Genomic DNA, 14,546 nt, shown 5'->3' on the forward strand with positions numbered 1-14,546 from the left:
CAAAAATCCCGGAAGCTTTTTTTTCGATCTTCAGTGTAGTGTGTAGAGGTTTTGTCTGGCAAAATAAGTTCCACAGAATTAAAAGATCTACCCTCACTCTCCAAAGGGAAGAAGGGGACTTCGGCCTCCCAGACTTTGCTCGTTATTATAAAGTGGCCCAGCTAAGGGTACTCCTGGAACATATGAGGGACGACCTGGGGACATATTGGACTTACTTAGAAGACTTGGACACCCACCCGCTCAAGGTGAGGGATCTACTTTGGGCACCATATAGGGAAATACCAAATAGGCTGAAGAACCACCCATGTCGGGAGGTGCTATGGGCACTGTGGAGGGAAGGGAAGAGCGCCAATAGCTTATCCTCTTGGTCCTCACCGATGACCTCGGTGTGGGGCCCGGTTATCAGATTGGGGGGGGGAGATGATTCCGCAACTCGCAGGCATGGTCCGAGGGGAGGTCTTGAAAGGGTGGGATATTTGTTCAGAGAGGAGGTGTTCTTGGATTATGGAGCAGTAACGGAAGTGCTTGTGGGGGATAAAATCTCCATATTCGAATATCTGCAACTGAAAGGGATCCTCACCAATCAGTGCTTGGGTGATACATTGAAACACCCACTTACATCATTTAAAAAAGCACTGGACACCTCGGAGTCAAGAAGGCGGATAGTGTCAAGACTGTATTGGGTACTGATTATTGCAGTCAAGAAAGACAGGCAAACCTTTAAAAAACTTGGGACGACCTGGTGGGGAGGAAATCTCAGAGGAGGCATGGGGGAAAATATATAAAATTACGTTTCACGGCAGCCATGGAGCATAACTTCAAGGTCCTACAAGGGTGGCACAGGGATCTCCTGAGAATATCTTGTATGTTTCCTGGGTCTTCCCCCACTATGTTCCAGGGGATGTGGCACAATGGGCTCCCGAGCACACACGTAGTGGCACTGTCTGCGGTTCAATCATACTGGTAAGAGCTCCAGGGCTGGATGTTGGAAGTTATAGATGAGGTCCTTCCCTTAGACCCCCTCGAGATGTTGCTGGGACTCCCCCCAAAGGATTCCGACATTTGTAGGTACCTGAGAATGTGGGAAGCTATGTTCAGGGCCGCTGGGGTCGCCCTAGCACAGAAATGGAAGTGCAGGTCACTCCCCAACTGAGGCGAATGGCTGCAGGAATTAAGGGATATATATATATTTGATGGAAAAGCTGACAGCTATGGTGAACGACCAGATAAGCTCATTCATGGTGGACTGGGGCCCTGCAATAAGCCAGTGGGGATGGGATGTACACTAGCGAGAAAACGCCCTCCGGAAGTTGGAGTTAAGGGAGAGGCGGGGGGAGACAGTTGGGGCAAATCAGTTTAAGCCAAGGGGAGAGGGAGCTGGGAACTAGGGGGCCACCAATGTAGGAGTACAATGGAAGAGGGGGTAACATGAACAGCCCGCCACCGGAAAGACACTAGGCTTCAAGCCAAATTCCACAAAAAGACCCGCTCTGTGATGTAAATCTCCATGGTGGCAGTGGAGATATGAGGCCTAGAAGAGACATTGCACAGAACCACCTGTCGTTTGGTTGTAGGGGCGGGTGGGGGGAAGGGGAGAGGGAGTTGACTTCAATGAACCAATAATGCTCTGTTGTGATTTGTACAATTGGTTCCTTCAATCAAAAATGTCAAATTAAAAAAAAAAAACAGCTAGATTAACCTGCAAATTAAAGAACGCTGAACCCCAGAAGCTTCATTGAACTGATGAGGATGACATATGCTAACAACCACTTAAAACAAACCTTGTGCCACAACCCAATCCTAAAGGTGGTAACATTTTCAAAGGAGTTTGTGATACAAACTGATACCTCTCTCACAGCTTTAGGAGCAGTTGTATCACAAATATTTGATGGATTAGAATATCCTATCCTATTCACTAGTCAAAACAAAAATTCTTCCCTTGTGAAAAGAACTACTCTGTATTGGAGTAAGAGGCCCTTGCCATCAAATGGGCAATCACCCATCTAAGATACTACCTTTTGGGAAGGAAATTCACCCTTGTCACAGACCATTCACCTTTAGTATGGATAAGCTAACGAAAGGATTCTAACCTTCTTAGACCTGCAACCCTACTGTTTCACTCTGGAACCCCAAAAAGGCAAAGAACAAGAACGTCGATTTCCTTTCTTAATTTCCCTGTGAAACCGATGCGGCTCCATCGCATAGCAGAGGGGTGTGTGAGAAACCAGAAGGTGTCTCACCCGCTAGTCCCTGCAGATCTCTCTCTCTCAGGTTGCCAGGGCACGCCCATTGCCTTTGGATCCAGACCTCTGGGTTGGACCAGTGTGGGAGGATGACCTGGGTGAGGAGTCCTCGGGGAGTGGGAGAGGGACACTGGATGGTGAGACGCAGTATCCCTCTCTTCCCTGTAACACCTTTATCCCATCCTACCCGATGGGACATTTAGAAACTCAACGCCTTCCCACTCCCCTTTTCCTGCACAAACACTTTTACACGGACAGCCTGCTCTGGGACAAAACAGACTCACACCCGAGCCGTGTACCTGACATGTCCCAATAATATGGTCAGACGAGGTCAAGCAATTATCGACAATCACTCACACCTGACTTCCATTATACTTACTCACACGGATAAAAGGCACGAGCACGAGAACCCACTCTGTTCGAGGCAAAACACACAAAGGTACCGCAGTTTCAAGTTGGCAGCTGAACGAGGGGAGAAATACGGCCAGACACAAGAGGTTTATGAGAGGGGCAACATCCTTGACCCTATGAAAGGAATATGTTACTTTCAAGAAACCTTCAGTGCTGAAAACATAAGACCAGGAAACAAGGTTGAAGAATCCTGCATTGTGTGTTGGAGATAGTGAGGGTCCTCCCGCGTAACTGACCAAGGCGGGTAGGAGCAGCAGACGCTGTGGTATCGTCCTTGGCTCCAAGAACAATGAAGCGACGGAGAACAGCACAGCCGGTGTGCGTTGGGGAGACCAATGCCAGACCGGTCTGGGTTAAAGTCAAGTTTTCAAGCAGCAACATTGTAAAACGACTGCTGGAACGAACATTGTTAAACGCGTGTGATGAAAGACACGACTGAAGCTAAATTGCTGGTGAATATTTGAACATTGGAAGGAAAGATACTATACCGCAGATCTAGTGGTCCGGCACTGTGAGTGTGCTCATTCGAAGGTCTCTGTACGGTATCCTGACCGAAGAAACTAAACTAGAAGATTGATGTGAAGTGTAAATTGTGTGAAGTGAATCATAATTGGTCCTGCAAAGTTTAAGCAAAACCCATTACACATTTGAAAGTCTTCGATTCTGGTATCAACAGAGGATCGGAGCCCAAACAAGAGGGATCCATGGTCCGAACCTGAAAGAGGGAGACCAAATTGGGAACATTGTAGAAACGGGGTCTGAGCCCGGACAAGGGGGATCTGTGGTTGGAGCCCAAAGGAGGGAGACCAGTCTTGAACTTGTGAAAGTGAAAACCCTGACAAAGGAAAGGAACCTCTGTATTTTGTTACATCGGGCCCTCTGCAATAAGAGACTGTCATTGCGAGAGAGACGTTGGCGGAAGGCCTGGATGCCTATGTGTTGAACTGTTACCTCGTGTCCAGGAAGCCAAAGTGTGTGCAAAGCCTGCATGTGCCGCATTGCCCTGTGCTGAAAACATGGGAAAGGGAAGCCAACTGCTCAAGTATCCTGACATATCATTTCTTTAACACTTTTCTTTTGTATACATTGTTATCCCACACCATTCTGTATTTAGAAGTAAGGATTGGCAATAGGTTTATTAGTATAGGCCCTTTTATTTTGACAAGACACTACTAGGACTGCATTATTATTATTTGATGGTCGTAGCTTGCTCCCATCCTTAGATTTAGTTTAAGATAGGCGTTTTACCAACCCATTGAAGTTCAATAAACACCCTTGAACTGTGATCACTTGTCTGTCTTCACTGTTCGATACCATGCCTTCCTTACAATACCTTGCCAGACCTAGAATTCCAGCAAAGCCAGCCAGCCTGGTATTGTAACTGAATTTCTCAACTTTTGACCACCATGTAACCATAGTCGAACTGCACTTAGTGTTGTTGCTGTTTGTTGTAAATGCTGATATATGTCTAACATTCGCTTACGTTTTTGGCGCCCAGCTACTTCAGGGTTCGGCACGCGGTACAAATAAAGAAACTAAACTAAACTATACCCGTAACTATGCCACATTCAGGGCTTTAGTAAAAAGGGTAATTGACACTTTAGGTTTGCAGTCCTCCGCAGTGCTGGTTCAGGGGTACGACCTGGCTGATATGCTAGACAAAGGTCCAGTTACAGAGCGCAACATGCCCCTAAACCCTGCAATTGCCGACCCTCCGACCTCTCTGTGGCAGCACCCTTGTTCTATTCCACCGGTCAGTTCCACCATATCTGGGAAGTATAGGCCAGTCATAGGGGACCCATCATTCCTCTCCTCTCACCCTTCTCCAGAAAGGCTTGTTATGCAAGCTGCTACAGTCTCCCCCAGACCAGCTTCTTCAACTTCCACTCTACCACCGACAGGGAAGCGAAGAAGGTTGATGCCTTGGCCAAAAAGGTTTTCAGATTGGGCAGTATGGCCCGTAAAGCTATGAATGTGGCTAGTGGCGTTGCAAAATATTCATTTGGTCTTTTGACGGAAGTGGAGAATTCTGCACAGTACATCCCTAAGGGGGAAATGCACGAGGGCTTCCTGCATCTGGTGGCGGAGGGAAAGAGGTGGCCAGGCAGTTGCTGCGAATGGGCCTGAACATCGCAGACTATGTGGGCCGATCTACGGCGTCGGCTATAATGCTGAGGAGACAGCCCTACTTAAAATCTTCAAGCCTTTTGCCTAATGTCCAGAGCAAATTTCTGGACTTGCCCTTCAAGGACGATTTACTGGTCGGTGAAAAAGCCAACAAATCCTTAGAGAAATGTAAGGAATTGAAAATCGCTGCTAGATCGCTGGGCCTGGCTACGCAGCCGGCCAAGCCTGCCTTCAGCTTTGCTTGTCAAGGGGCTGCAGGCGATATGCGCCATATGGCAGGAAAGCACAGCTCCCACTGGCCAAGCAAGGGCAGAAGCGTTTCTTGCACTCCGGAAGGTGCAGGGGGCTTCTAAGGGCCAGAAAGCAGCGACAGTGGTGCCAGCGACCCAGCCTCCTTAGTCGCTTTGATTTCCCCTCTTTCAACTTACCTGTTGGCGGACGATTAACGGAACACTGGCTCCAGTGCCAGGGAATTACTTCCAATGCCTGGGCTCTGCAGCTCGTTCAGTGAGATATTGTCTGCCTTTCTTAAGAAAATCACTTGACAGACCCCCACCACCTCCGATCCAACCAGGACAGGAGCTCCAGGAAGAAGTGCGACCGCTGTTAATGGGTACCGTGGAAGAGGTACCTCTCGAACAGAGAAGATCGGGTTGGTGTTGCCGGTATTTCCTTGTACCCAAGAAGGGAGAAGGCCTCCTTCCCATTCCGGACCTCATGGCCTTGTACAAGTTCCTGAGGAAAGACAAATTCGGGATGGTGACATTGAGAGAAATTCTCCACACTCTCGACCTACAGGACTGGCTGGTGTCAATCGATCTGCAGGATACTCATTTTCATGTGCTGATACATCGAAAGCACAGGAAGTTCCTGAGGTTTGTCATAGGGGACAAACACTATCAGTTCAAAGTGCTCCCCTTCAGTCTGACCTCCGCTCCAAGGGTCTTGACCACGTTCATGGCGGTAGTCCCGGCTCACCTCAGGAGATCGGGGGTCCATGTATTCCCATACCTGGTGGACTGGCTCATCCGAGGGAAGTCAGCAGGCAGGTTTTGTCTCACCTGGAGGACACCTGCCTGCTACTGCACAGGCTGGGCTTCTCCCTGAGCTTGAAGTCCCATGTGACACTAGTCCAAAGGCTCTAGTTCATCGTAGCAGTCTTAGACTCCCGAATTGGGAAGGGTTTCCCTCCTGAGGAGAGAGTCAACAGCATGGCATAGATGGCCAACTTGTTACGTAACCACGCCACTCTCCCAGCGGCTTCCATCCTCCGCCTCTTAGGGCTCATGGCCTCCTGTATTTTTGTAGTGGCAGAGGCCAGGCTGTGCATGAGATCCCTACAGTGGTCTCTAAGGGGTCAGTGGTCACAGCACCTCTCTTGGATCCCCTCAAGGTATCCAGACATGTGGTCAAAGACTTCATCTGGTGGACAGACTACAGCATTCTCATGGTGGGGGAAACCTTATGGCCCCAGGCACAATGGGTTCATTGGTGCGTCTCTGAAGGGTTGGGGCGCTCACTAAGAGGACTTTCAGGTGAGCGGCCTTTGGTCAGCAACGGAAGCCAGGTGCCACATCAACAGGCTGGAGTTGCGAGCCATTAGGTTAGACCTAAAGGCGTTTGCTCCGTCTCTGGAGTGGAAGAATGTCCTGAATCTGACTGACAACACAGTGGCCCTGCACTACCTAAACAAGCAAGGTGCAAGGTGGCCTGCACTCCCCCCCCCGTCTGCAGAGAGGCGATGCAGCTGTGTGGTTCTGGCTATTGGAGAACCGGATCTCAGTCTCAGCAGTTTATGTGGCAGGGATAGAGAACAGTTTGGCGGATGCTCTGAGCAGGCAGAGCACGGTGCCACACGAGTGGGAAGTGCGTCAGGAAGTCCTAGAGGAGGTCTTCTCTCGCTGGGGTACCCCAAAGGTGGACCTGTTTGCCACGGAATCCAACAGGAAGTACAGACCGTTTTGCTTGAGGGAATTCCCAGCAAACGATGCGCTAGGGGACGCGTTTCTGATGGACTGGACCTTTCCTCTCCACTACGCCTTCCCTTCGATTCCTGCCATTCCTTGAGTTTTTGGGAGGCTCAAGAGGTTCTGAGCATCCATGATCCTGATCGCACCGGACTGGGCGAGGAGGACCTGGAACTCAGAACTTCTGGATCTGGTCATTTGCTCACCTCCGGTCACCTTGGCGGCCGGATCTCCTAACCCAGTCGGAAGGTCAGTTGCGTCACCCGAACCTGGAGTCCCTTAACGAACATGCATTGCGATTGAGAGGATGAGGTATGATGACTGGGACCTCTCGGAGGAGGTTTTTGAAGTGTTGCTGACTGCATGCAGACCATCTGCAAGATTGTTGTATGCATGCAGGTGGAGAAGATTTGAGGTATGGTTCAGGGAACATGAGATTGACCCTATCTCTTGCTTCACCACTGCAGTGATGGATTTCCTTTTGTCACTGGCCTCAGCAGGTCTTCAGGTCACCACAGTCGAAGAATATTTGGCAGTCTTGTCTGTGTTTAAGATATCCCCGGATCCAAGTTCATATTTTACGATCCTGGTGATGGCACAATTCCTGAAGGGCCTTGTAAATAAGATTACGCCAACTCAGTTAGCTGTCCCAGATTGGGATCTTAACCTCCTGTTGACCTATCTCATGGTGGCTCCCTTTGAGCCGATGCACACTTCCTTTTTCCAGCTTCTCTCCTTAAAAAACAGCCTTTCTAGTGGCAATTACATCTGCTAGGCGGGTGAGTGAATTGCAAGCCTTATGCACTTCCTGAATTTTTTCGAGAGAAAGAGGGTCATTACGAGGTTGGAGGTAATGGCAAAACGATTCCGGTAAGGGATTACCGGCACCGCATTCTGCTCGGGGCTATTCCGACTCAACTACCTGTTTTTAGCCCCACCGCTGATAGCGTGCTCCCTCGTACCAGCTCGCGCGCAGGCACGCGGCCCTTGGGCCCGGGAATAGCGGGATGGCGCTAACAGGAGGACATCACAAGTCAGGCGGACATGCAAATACCGGCATCATGAAGGCGGTAAAGAGGGATACCGGGATGCCGGCAATACTGGCATCGCGAACCACCCGCAAACAGCAATGTGCAGTGTTCCCAACTGCCACAGGTGCACACAATCAGCACAGGTGGTGGCAATGGAGTCTGGCCCAGCACAAAAGGAGCACACCCACACACCACAACCCTAAGCACACCAAAATGATTCCACTTGTAGTAGCAATACTGGGGCTGGAGAACATGCTTGCATTGCTACACCAGCAACAACAGGCACCACACAGGAGACGCAGGAGGAGAAGGAGGGTGAGATAGGCCCAGCAAGCCCAACCAGTGCAGCCAGTGGTACCACGCAGGCAGCCCCTGAGCAGATCCACACCCTGTACACTCTAGACCGGGACACCACCATCACCACCATTGTGGACATGATACACAACCACATTGTCAGCCTGATTGAAATACGCGCCGCCATCCCACCTCTACTGAATGTAGTGTCTGTACTCCACTTCCTGGCCACAGGTACCTACCAGCACACAGTGGGGCACATGCATGGCATATCACAACCCTTATTTTCTCGCATGCTGAACAAAGTGCTGGATGCCCTCCTGAAGCACTCAAGGAACTACATAGCCCTACCACGGACTGCCCAGGAGATCTTTGATACGAAAGTTGGCTATTATTGCACTGACAGGCATGCCAAATTGTATTGGTGCACTTGACTGCACCCATGTGGAATTGGTGGTCCCGCATACAACAGAGGTTGTGTACCGCAATCGTAAACTATATCACTCAATCAATGTACAGATGGTATGTGACACCAGCTAGATCATCACACATTGTTGTGCCCGATTTCCCGGATCAACTCATGACTCAATGGTCCTGCGGAACTCCACCTACCACGCTACATGGAGCGACATGTAGGATAACGTGCCTGGCTGCTTGGTAAATTGCATGACAGGCACATGGCAGTGAAATGGAGGGAGAGATGCACACGCCACAATGGTGTCATTGTTGTGGTGAAAGCATGATGTCCACATACCAAATCACTGTGCCCCAAAGCTTCCCAAACTGAACATGACAACCAATCCCCATAGCAATGAAGGAAGCTGCACACCAATCACAACATGCCAAACTTTCAACCACCCCACATCCCACAACACGTGCACCACCCATCATCAGACCTCACCCTCCGTAACACAATCCAGCAACATGCTGTGAGTATACACAATGTAAATGTATGCAGCAAATCACTACACAGGACAAGCATCCATGAGCGTGCATAAAACAAAACCACCAAGGGAATACACTGCTCGTCACAGGGCCTCCACAACAGTAGCAACATGTCACCATGGGAATAATCAGCGCTGAATGCTAAATAATGCAGAGACTACTGCCAACGCTGCCAGTAAGAAAATCATACAGAACACTACACATCACAAATATAACACAAACACTGCGGTATGCGTCCACAATGCATGAGCAACATCAAGGCAGTGTACACCGAGTATCATCTTCAAGACGCAATCCACACCATCAGACCATGGCACAGCACACATTGAGGCAAGGTCAAATGTGTGCATACAACCAGGGACATGTGCATGTGACCAACAAATATCTGCAGGCATGTGTGATAATCTACATCTGCCCATCATGAATTGACTAACGCATACCTTATTCTGCACCCATGCAGGTGATAGTGGCTATCCCTTGAAGCCGTGGCTCCTCAGCCCTGTCCGGAACCCTCAGAATAGGCACGAAGAGGACTACAATCGTTCCCGTACCCGTGTGGTCATCGAGCAGACCTTTGGCCTGTTGAAGGCACGTTTTCGCTGCCTCAGCCGATTGAATGGGGCACTCCTCTACAGGCATGAGAAGGTGGCCAAGATCATCATGGCATGTGTCATGCTGCACACCATGTGTATCCGACGGAACATACCCCTGACATTGAACTGCAACCACCAGGTGATGCTGAAGAGGATGAAGATGATGTGGGCACACATCATCGCGGTGCAGATGCACAGGAGGGACGTGCTGTGTGCCAGTGTGTGATTCGACAATATTTCTAAGACACATGGGTGCAGAGGGTGCCATGAAAGTGGGACTGAGGGCACTGGGTGTGGGAGTACATGTACACTATGCACTGTACACCAATAAATGACACATATACAATAAGGAATGTCCACTCAAGTATTTTTTAAGGAACACAACGGGTGTATTAAACAGTACAATAGTAAAAGGTGCTCATACCATTCACCTCAAACACACCCTCCCCCCCACAACTCCCCCACACACCCTCTCCCCCTCCCCCACAACTCCCCCACACACCCTCTCCCCCCTCCCCCTACAACTCCCCCACACACCCTCTCCCCCCTCCCCCACAACTCCCCCACACACCCTCTCCCCCCTCCCCACAACTCCCCCACACACACTCTCCCCCTCCCCCAGACACTCTCCCCCCCCACAACTCCCCCACATATGGTGTCCAATCAAATGGTGCAGGCTTCTGCATCAATAGCCATATTTAGGCTGCCCCATCTACTTATGACGACTTCCCGCATCTGGTGGCGGCATGTCTGAGCGCCGCAAGGTGCACGCAGACCTGTGAAGGGGGCTGATCTGAGTGGAGCTGGAAGAGGAGGCTGTGCTCGCTTGCTCCAGTCTCTGGGCAAGACGCTCTGCCTCCGAGGCATCTGCTATACGGCAAAGGACCTGCCTAACAGCAGGCAACTCCTCACAGATACGTGTAGTGCTGGCCTCAAAGGCCTGTCTCAAGGACGCAGTGTTGTCTTGGCCCTCCTGCCTTGCCTGGGCACCGTCCGAGACAAATTGTCTGACCAGGCCTGTCAGCTCCTCCTGGCGCAGCTCCGTCCGAGCCATTTGCTAAACTCCATCCCGGACACCAGTGGAGGTGGATGCTGCATGTGGCACATGTCCCATATCATGTGGCTCCTCTGTGGTGCTCATGCTTCCTTGCCGCGGCTCCCCTCCAGACTGCTCCTGTGCGCTGTCATTGGTGGTGCTGAATGGTGTGATCTGGGGTGATGGCGGGGGACTGGGTGTGGCAGGCAAGTCTGACGACTCATCCTCCACAGAGACACACACCTGGCCTTGGCTCATCACATCCTCGTCGCTATGGGGTGCCGTGGCTGTCGCCTCCCTGACGGAACTGTTGGCAGCTGAAAGGGCCCCATCGGCCACTTGCTCCTGTGCAGCGCGCACAGCAGTTGTGGGGACTGTTGTCATGGCACTGGCCCTTAGCCGCCCCAGTGACGTGGCATCCTGTGGTGCCTTCCCCTTATGTGGCAGTTGTGGCTTGCCTGGCCCTTTTGATGTTGAAGGCCTGTTGCCTTCTTCCCTGCCCCTGGCCTTCTTCCTTGGAGTTGTTGCCTGCGCCGCTGAGTCCCGGCCCTCGCTGTCAGGATCTGAGCCTGTGGGGGACCGAGAGAGGGATGGCACCAGTGATGGTACTACATGCATCATTCATACATTGGTATTATTGCTGTTCTACACATTAGAGGGGATTGGGTATTGGAGTTTTGACATTCAGGTTGCTTGCTTTATGGGGGGAGCATGCAGGCATACGTCAGGGTCACACATGTTTGAGGTGGTGTATGCTGTGTGTCATGCATTGCAGTTGTGGACTGCGTGCAGTGTGACTTATGCCATTTCCATGTTTGTGGGGTGTGTCTCAGGTATGGCATTGGCATGCTGCATGCATGTGGATGTGTCAGTGCTGAGGACGGCATCTAGGCAGGGATGTGTCTATGCGTCTGTAATGGTCCATGCATTGCCTCATGGCACGGTCACATTGGTGTACTATCATCATGCTTTGCATTACTGTGTTTTCTGAGGACACTCACCTCCATCTGTGGATGATGTGGCGCCATGTTCCATCTCGCCCACACCTTTGATGGACTCAATGCCGATAGTGCTGGTGCACGTTTCCTCCCACCTACTGAGTTTATTTTAATTGCCAAACTAGGGCCACCGCCAGTAGCCAGGCCCTGGCTGGCTGACATAATGTTACACACTCTGAGGCGTAGGTCGTCCTACCGTTTACGCACGTCCTTCACTGTGCATGGAGTGTTCCCAACTGCACTCACTTTACGGGCTACTTCTTCCCAGATCTCTCTTTTCTTGAGCTGGGCTGCTCCCTTGAGGTCATTCGCAAAGACAACCTCAGCATTTTCGGTCAGCGTGTCTGCTAGCATTGTGAGCTCGTCCTCTGAAAACCGCTCCTTACGCTGCCGAGATGCCCCTTTCTTCACTGCCTTTGGCATGATGCAGGTGGTGTAGATGTGTTTCTTCTGTCTGAATGAGTCTCCAGGTGCTGTATAGTGAGGATTGCAATGGATTGTTTCTTAAAGATGGCCGCCGTGCGCTTTCCCGTTCCGGCGCGATGACGTTACTTCCGATTCTGCTTATTAACAGTGACCGCTAATAGCAGTGGCCGCTATTAGCGGTACCCACTATTCACGGTGCCCGCTAATGCCGTATCAATTGATGCCGGGCCCGTTATTTACAGGTGGGCGGCAGCGGTAGTGCTGTCTGCGCTTCCCATTATGCCGCTAAGGGGCATTTTTGGGTCTTTAGCAGCATGCCGCTACGCTCGTGCACGCAAACTCGTAATAGGCCACTGTTAGCAGCCTCTTTCCTACACGGACACGTTATTTGCTCCATACCGGTAAAAACTGTTTTTTACCTCCAACCTCGTAATGACCCCCAAAGTCTTGCTCTGGCTGAGAACTGGATTTCTCTCAAAAGCTGTCACTGAATTCCACTTATCACAGTCCATAAACCTCCTGGTCTTCTACCCACCATTGCACCCTTCTAAGGAAGAGGAGCGTTTCCATTGCCTGGATCCTAAAAGTGCTCTAAGCTTCTACATCGCAAGGATGTCTGAAGAACTGACTAACTCTTTGTGGCCTTCTCCCTTCCCGTAAAGGCCTAGCGATAACAAAACAAACATTGTCCAGCTGGATCATCTTCTGCATAGTGGAGTGTTACCAGTCCGCAGGCAGGGAATTACTGTCAGGCATCAGGACGAATTCAACTAGGCGGGGGTCTCTGCATCGACTGCATTACAAAGGGGGGGTCCCTGTTAGGGATATATGTTGTGCGGCAACATGGTCCTCTCTTCATACTTTTACTAAACACTATAGTTTAGATGTTGCTGGCATAGCTGATGCGCGTTTTTGCAGGGCGGTGCTACAAAATCTAACTTTCTGCCTGCCTCCTTCACCTACTGTTTTGGGAGTCTTATCAGATGAGGAATCTGTGGGATCAAAGCAATCCATTGAAAGAGAAATTACTTACTGTAATGTTCTTTCTATGGATTCTTCACCCGCAGATTCCTCATCTCCCGTCCATCCCCGCTCAGAAGTCGATGGTTAGTACCCATCTTTTCTTCTAATGATGACTTGGCGATGGTCCTTGATGACCGTTTTCTGTCTTTCTTGCTGCTTGTTTGTTCTTGAAGAAAACAAAATGTCTGAAGCTACGAATTATGTCTTGCACAAAGTTCTTCCTTCCTTTGGAAGTTTGCTATCATTTAACTTTTTGCGTACTTATTAGCCCGTTGTTATCTCTCTGTTTTCCTGTGCAGCGTGGTCAGCTCGGGGAAAAAAGAGGCAAACTGAGGCATGGGGCGTAGTGACAGAGTTTATATACGACGCCTGATGTCACGTTGGGAGCCAACGATAGAGTACTGGGTAAAACGAATCGACAGCCGAGTCGAGGTCCACTGCGCCCCCTGTCGATCATTTTTTCCAAAGCAGTGAAGCTGGATGGGAAATCTATCAGATGAGGAATCTGCGGGAGAAAAATCCATAGAAAGAACATTACGGTAATGAATTTCTCCTTCAAGATTTGAGCACAAATCTCATTAATCTACAGAAGGAAGGTACCCATTAGAAGAATCAGTTATACACCTTTAATATTGCATTTACTGATGGCTTCAATCCTTCTATAGCAGATTTATCAACTCCCATTTCCTTTAGGGATCACACATGATTTATTCAAGTTTTTTTCTGGCACAGGGAAACCTGGTAGGAACTTGTGTGTGTGAACTAGGGATGCTTCTTATAGAACAATGAGAGCATATATGCGTGTGTGTGACAGCTGTTGCAGCGCTACCACATCCATCACAAACAGTGCTAAAAGTAAATAAGTGGTTCTTAATGTTGTTAGCACTGGCTCTCTGTCTAGTACAAATAATAAAAGTGTCTTCTATTTATTTTCAGAAAGCTTTTCAGTTTTGTGGCGTTCAAGGGCTGTATCTTCTGACTGATGGGAATCCACATTCAAACTGCAACCGTGTTCTTACTGAAGTTGGAAAACTTCTCAAGGAAAAAGATATCATACTTCATGCAATTTGTTTCAGTTGCTCAAACAGGTAGGGAAATGCTACACATTCTTATTTGAGCCTTACTCATTAATCATAATCCGTTCTAACATTGCTTTACACAAGAAAACTAAAATGTTAAGCATGAAGTGAAACTTTTATATGCCACCAAGCACGAACATTATGTCCAACAGAACCTTTTGACGTATCATTTGACTCAATCTGAAAACCTTAAAAAAAAAAATTAAAAAAAAAGAAATCACTGTGAAGGTCCTTTGACTGAACCAAGTAATAAATCCCAGTAAGTAAATGAATGTGATCGGACTTGATTAACTATTGCTTCATTTATTATTATTATTATAGTATTTATTGAGCGCAGACCTAGCTTCAGGAAGCAACAGAGCGATGTACAGAG

General features: G+C 49.5%; 1 protein-coding gene across 1 annotated transcript in view; it reads left to right on the forward strand.

Moving 5' to 3' along the window:
* The window catches only part of VWA3A (von Willebrand factor A domain containing 3A), a 2,090,411-nt gene that overhangs the window by 1,825,531 nt on the left and 250,334 nt on the right, over positions 1 to 14,546 (forward strand). Inside the window, exon 30 of the mRNA XM_069645605.1 lies at positions 14,031 to 14,182. Within this exon, the coding sequence (XP_069501706.1) occupies positions 14,031 to 14,182 (152 nt within the window). The remainder of the gene's footprint in view (positions 1 to 14,030; positions 14,183 to 14,546) is intronic.

Source organism: Ambystoma mexicanum, chromosome 2p (assembly GCF_040938575.1).
Source record: "Ambystoma mexicanum isolate Mex_15411 chromosome 2p, UKY_AmexF1_1, whole genome shotgun sequence".
Lineage (NCBI taxonomy): Eukaryota > Metazoa > Chordata > Amphibia > Caudata > Ambystomatidae > Ambystoma > Ambystoma mexicanum.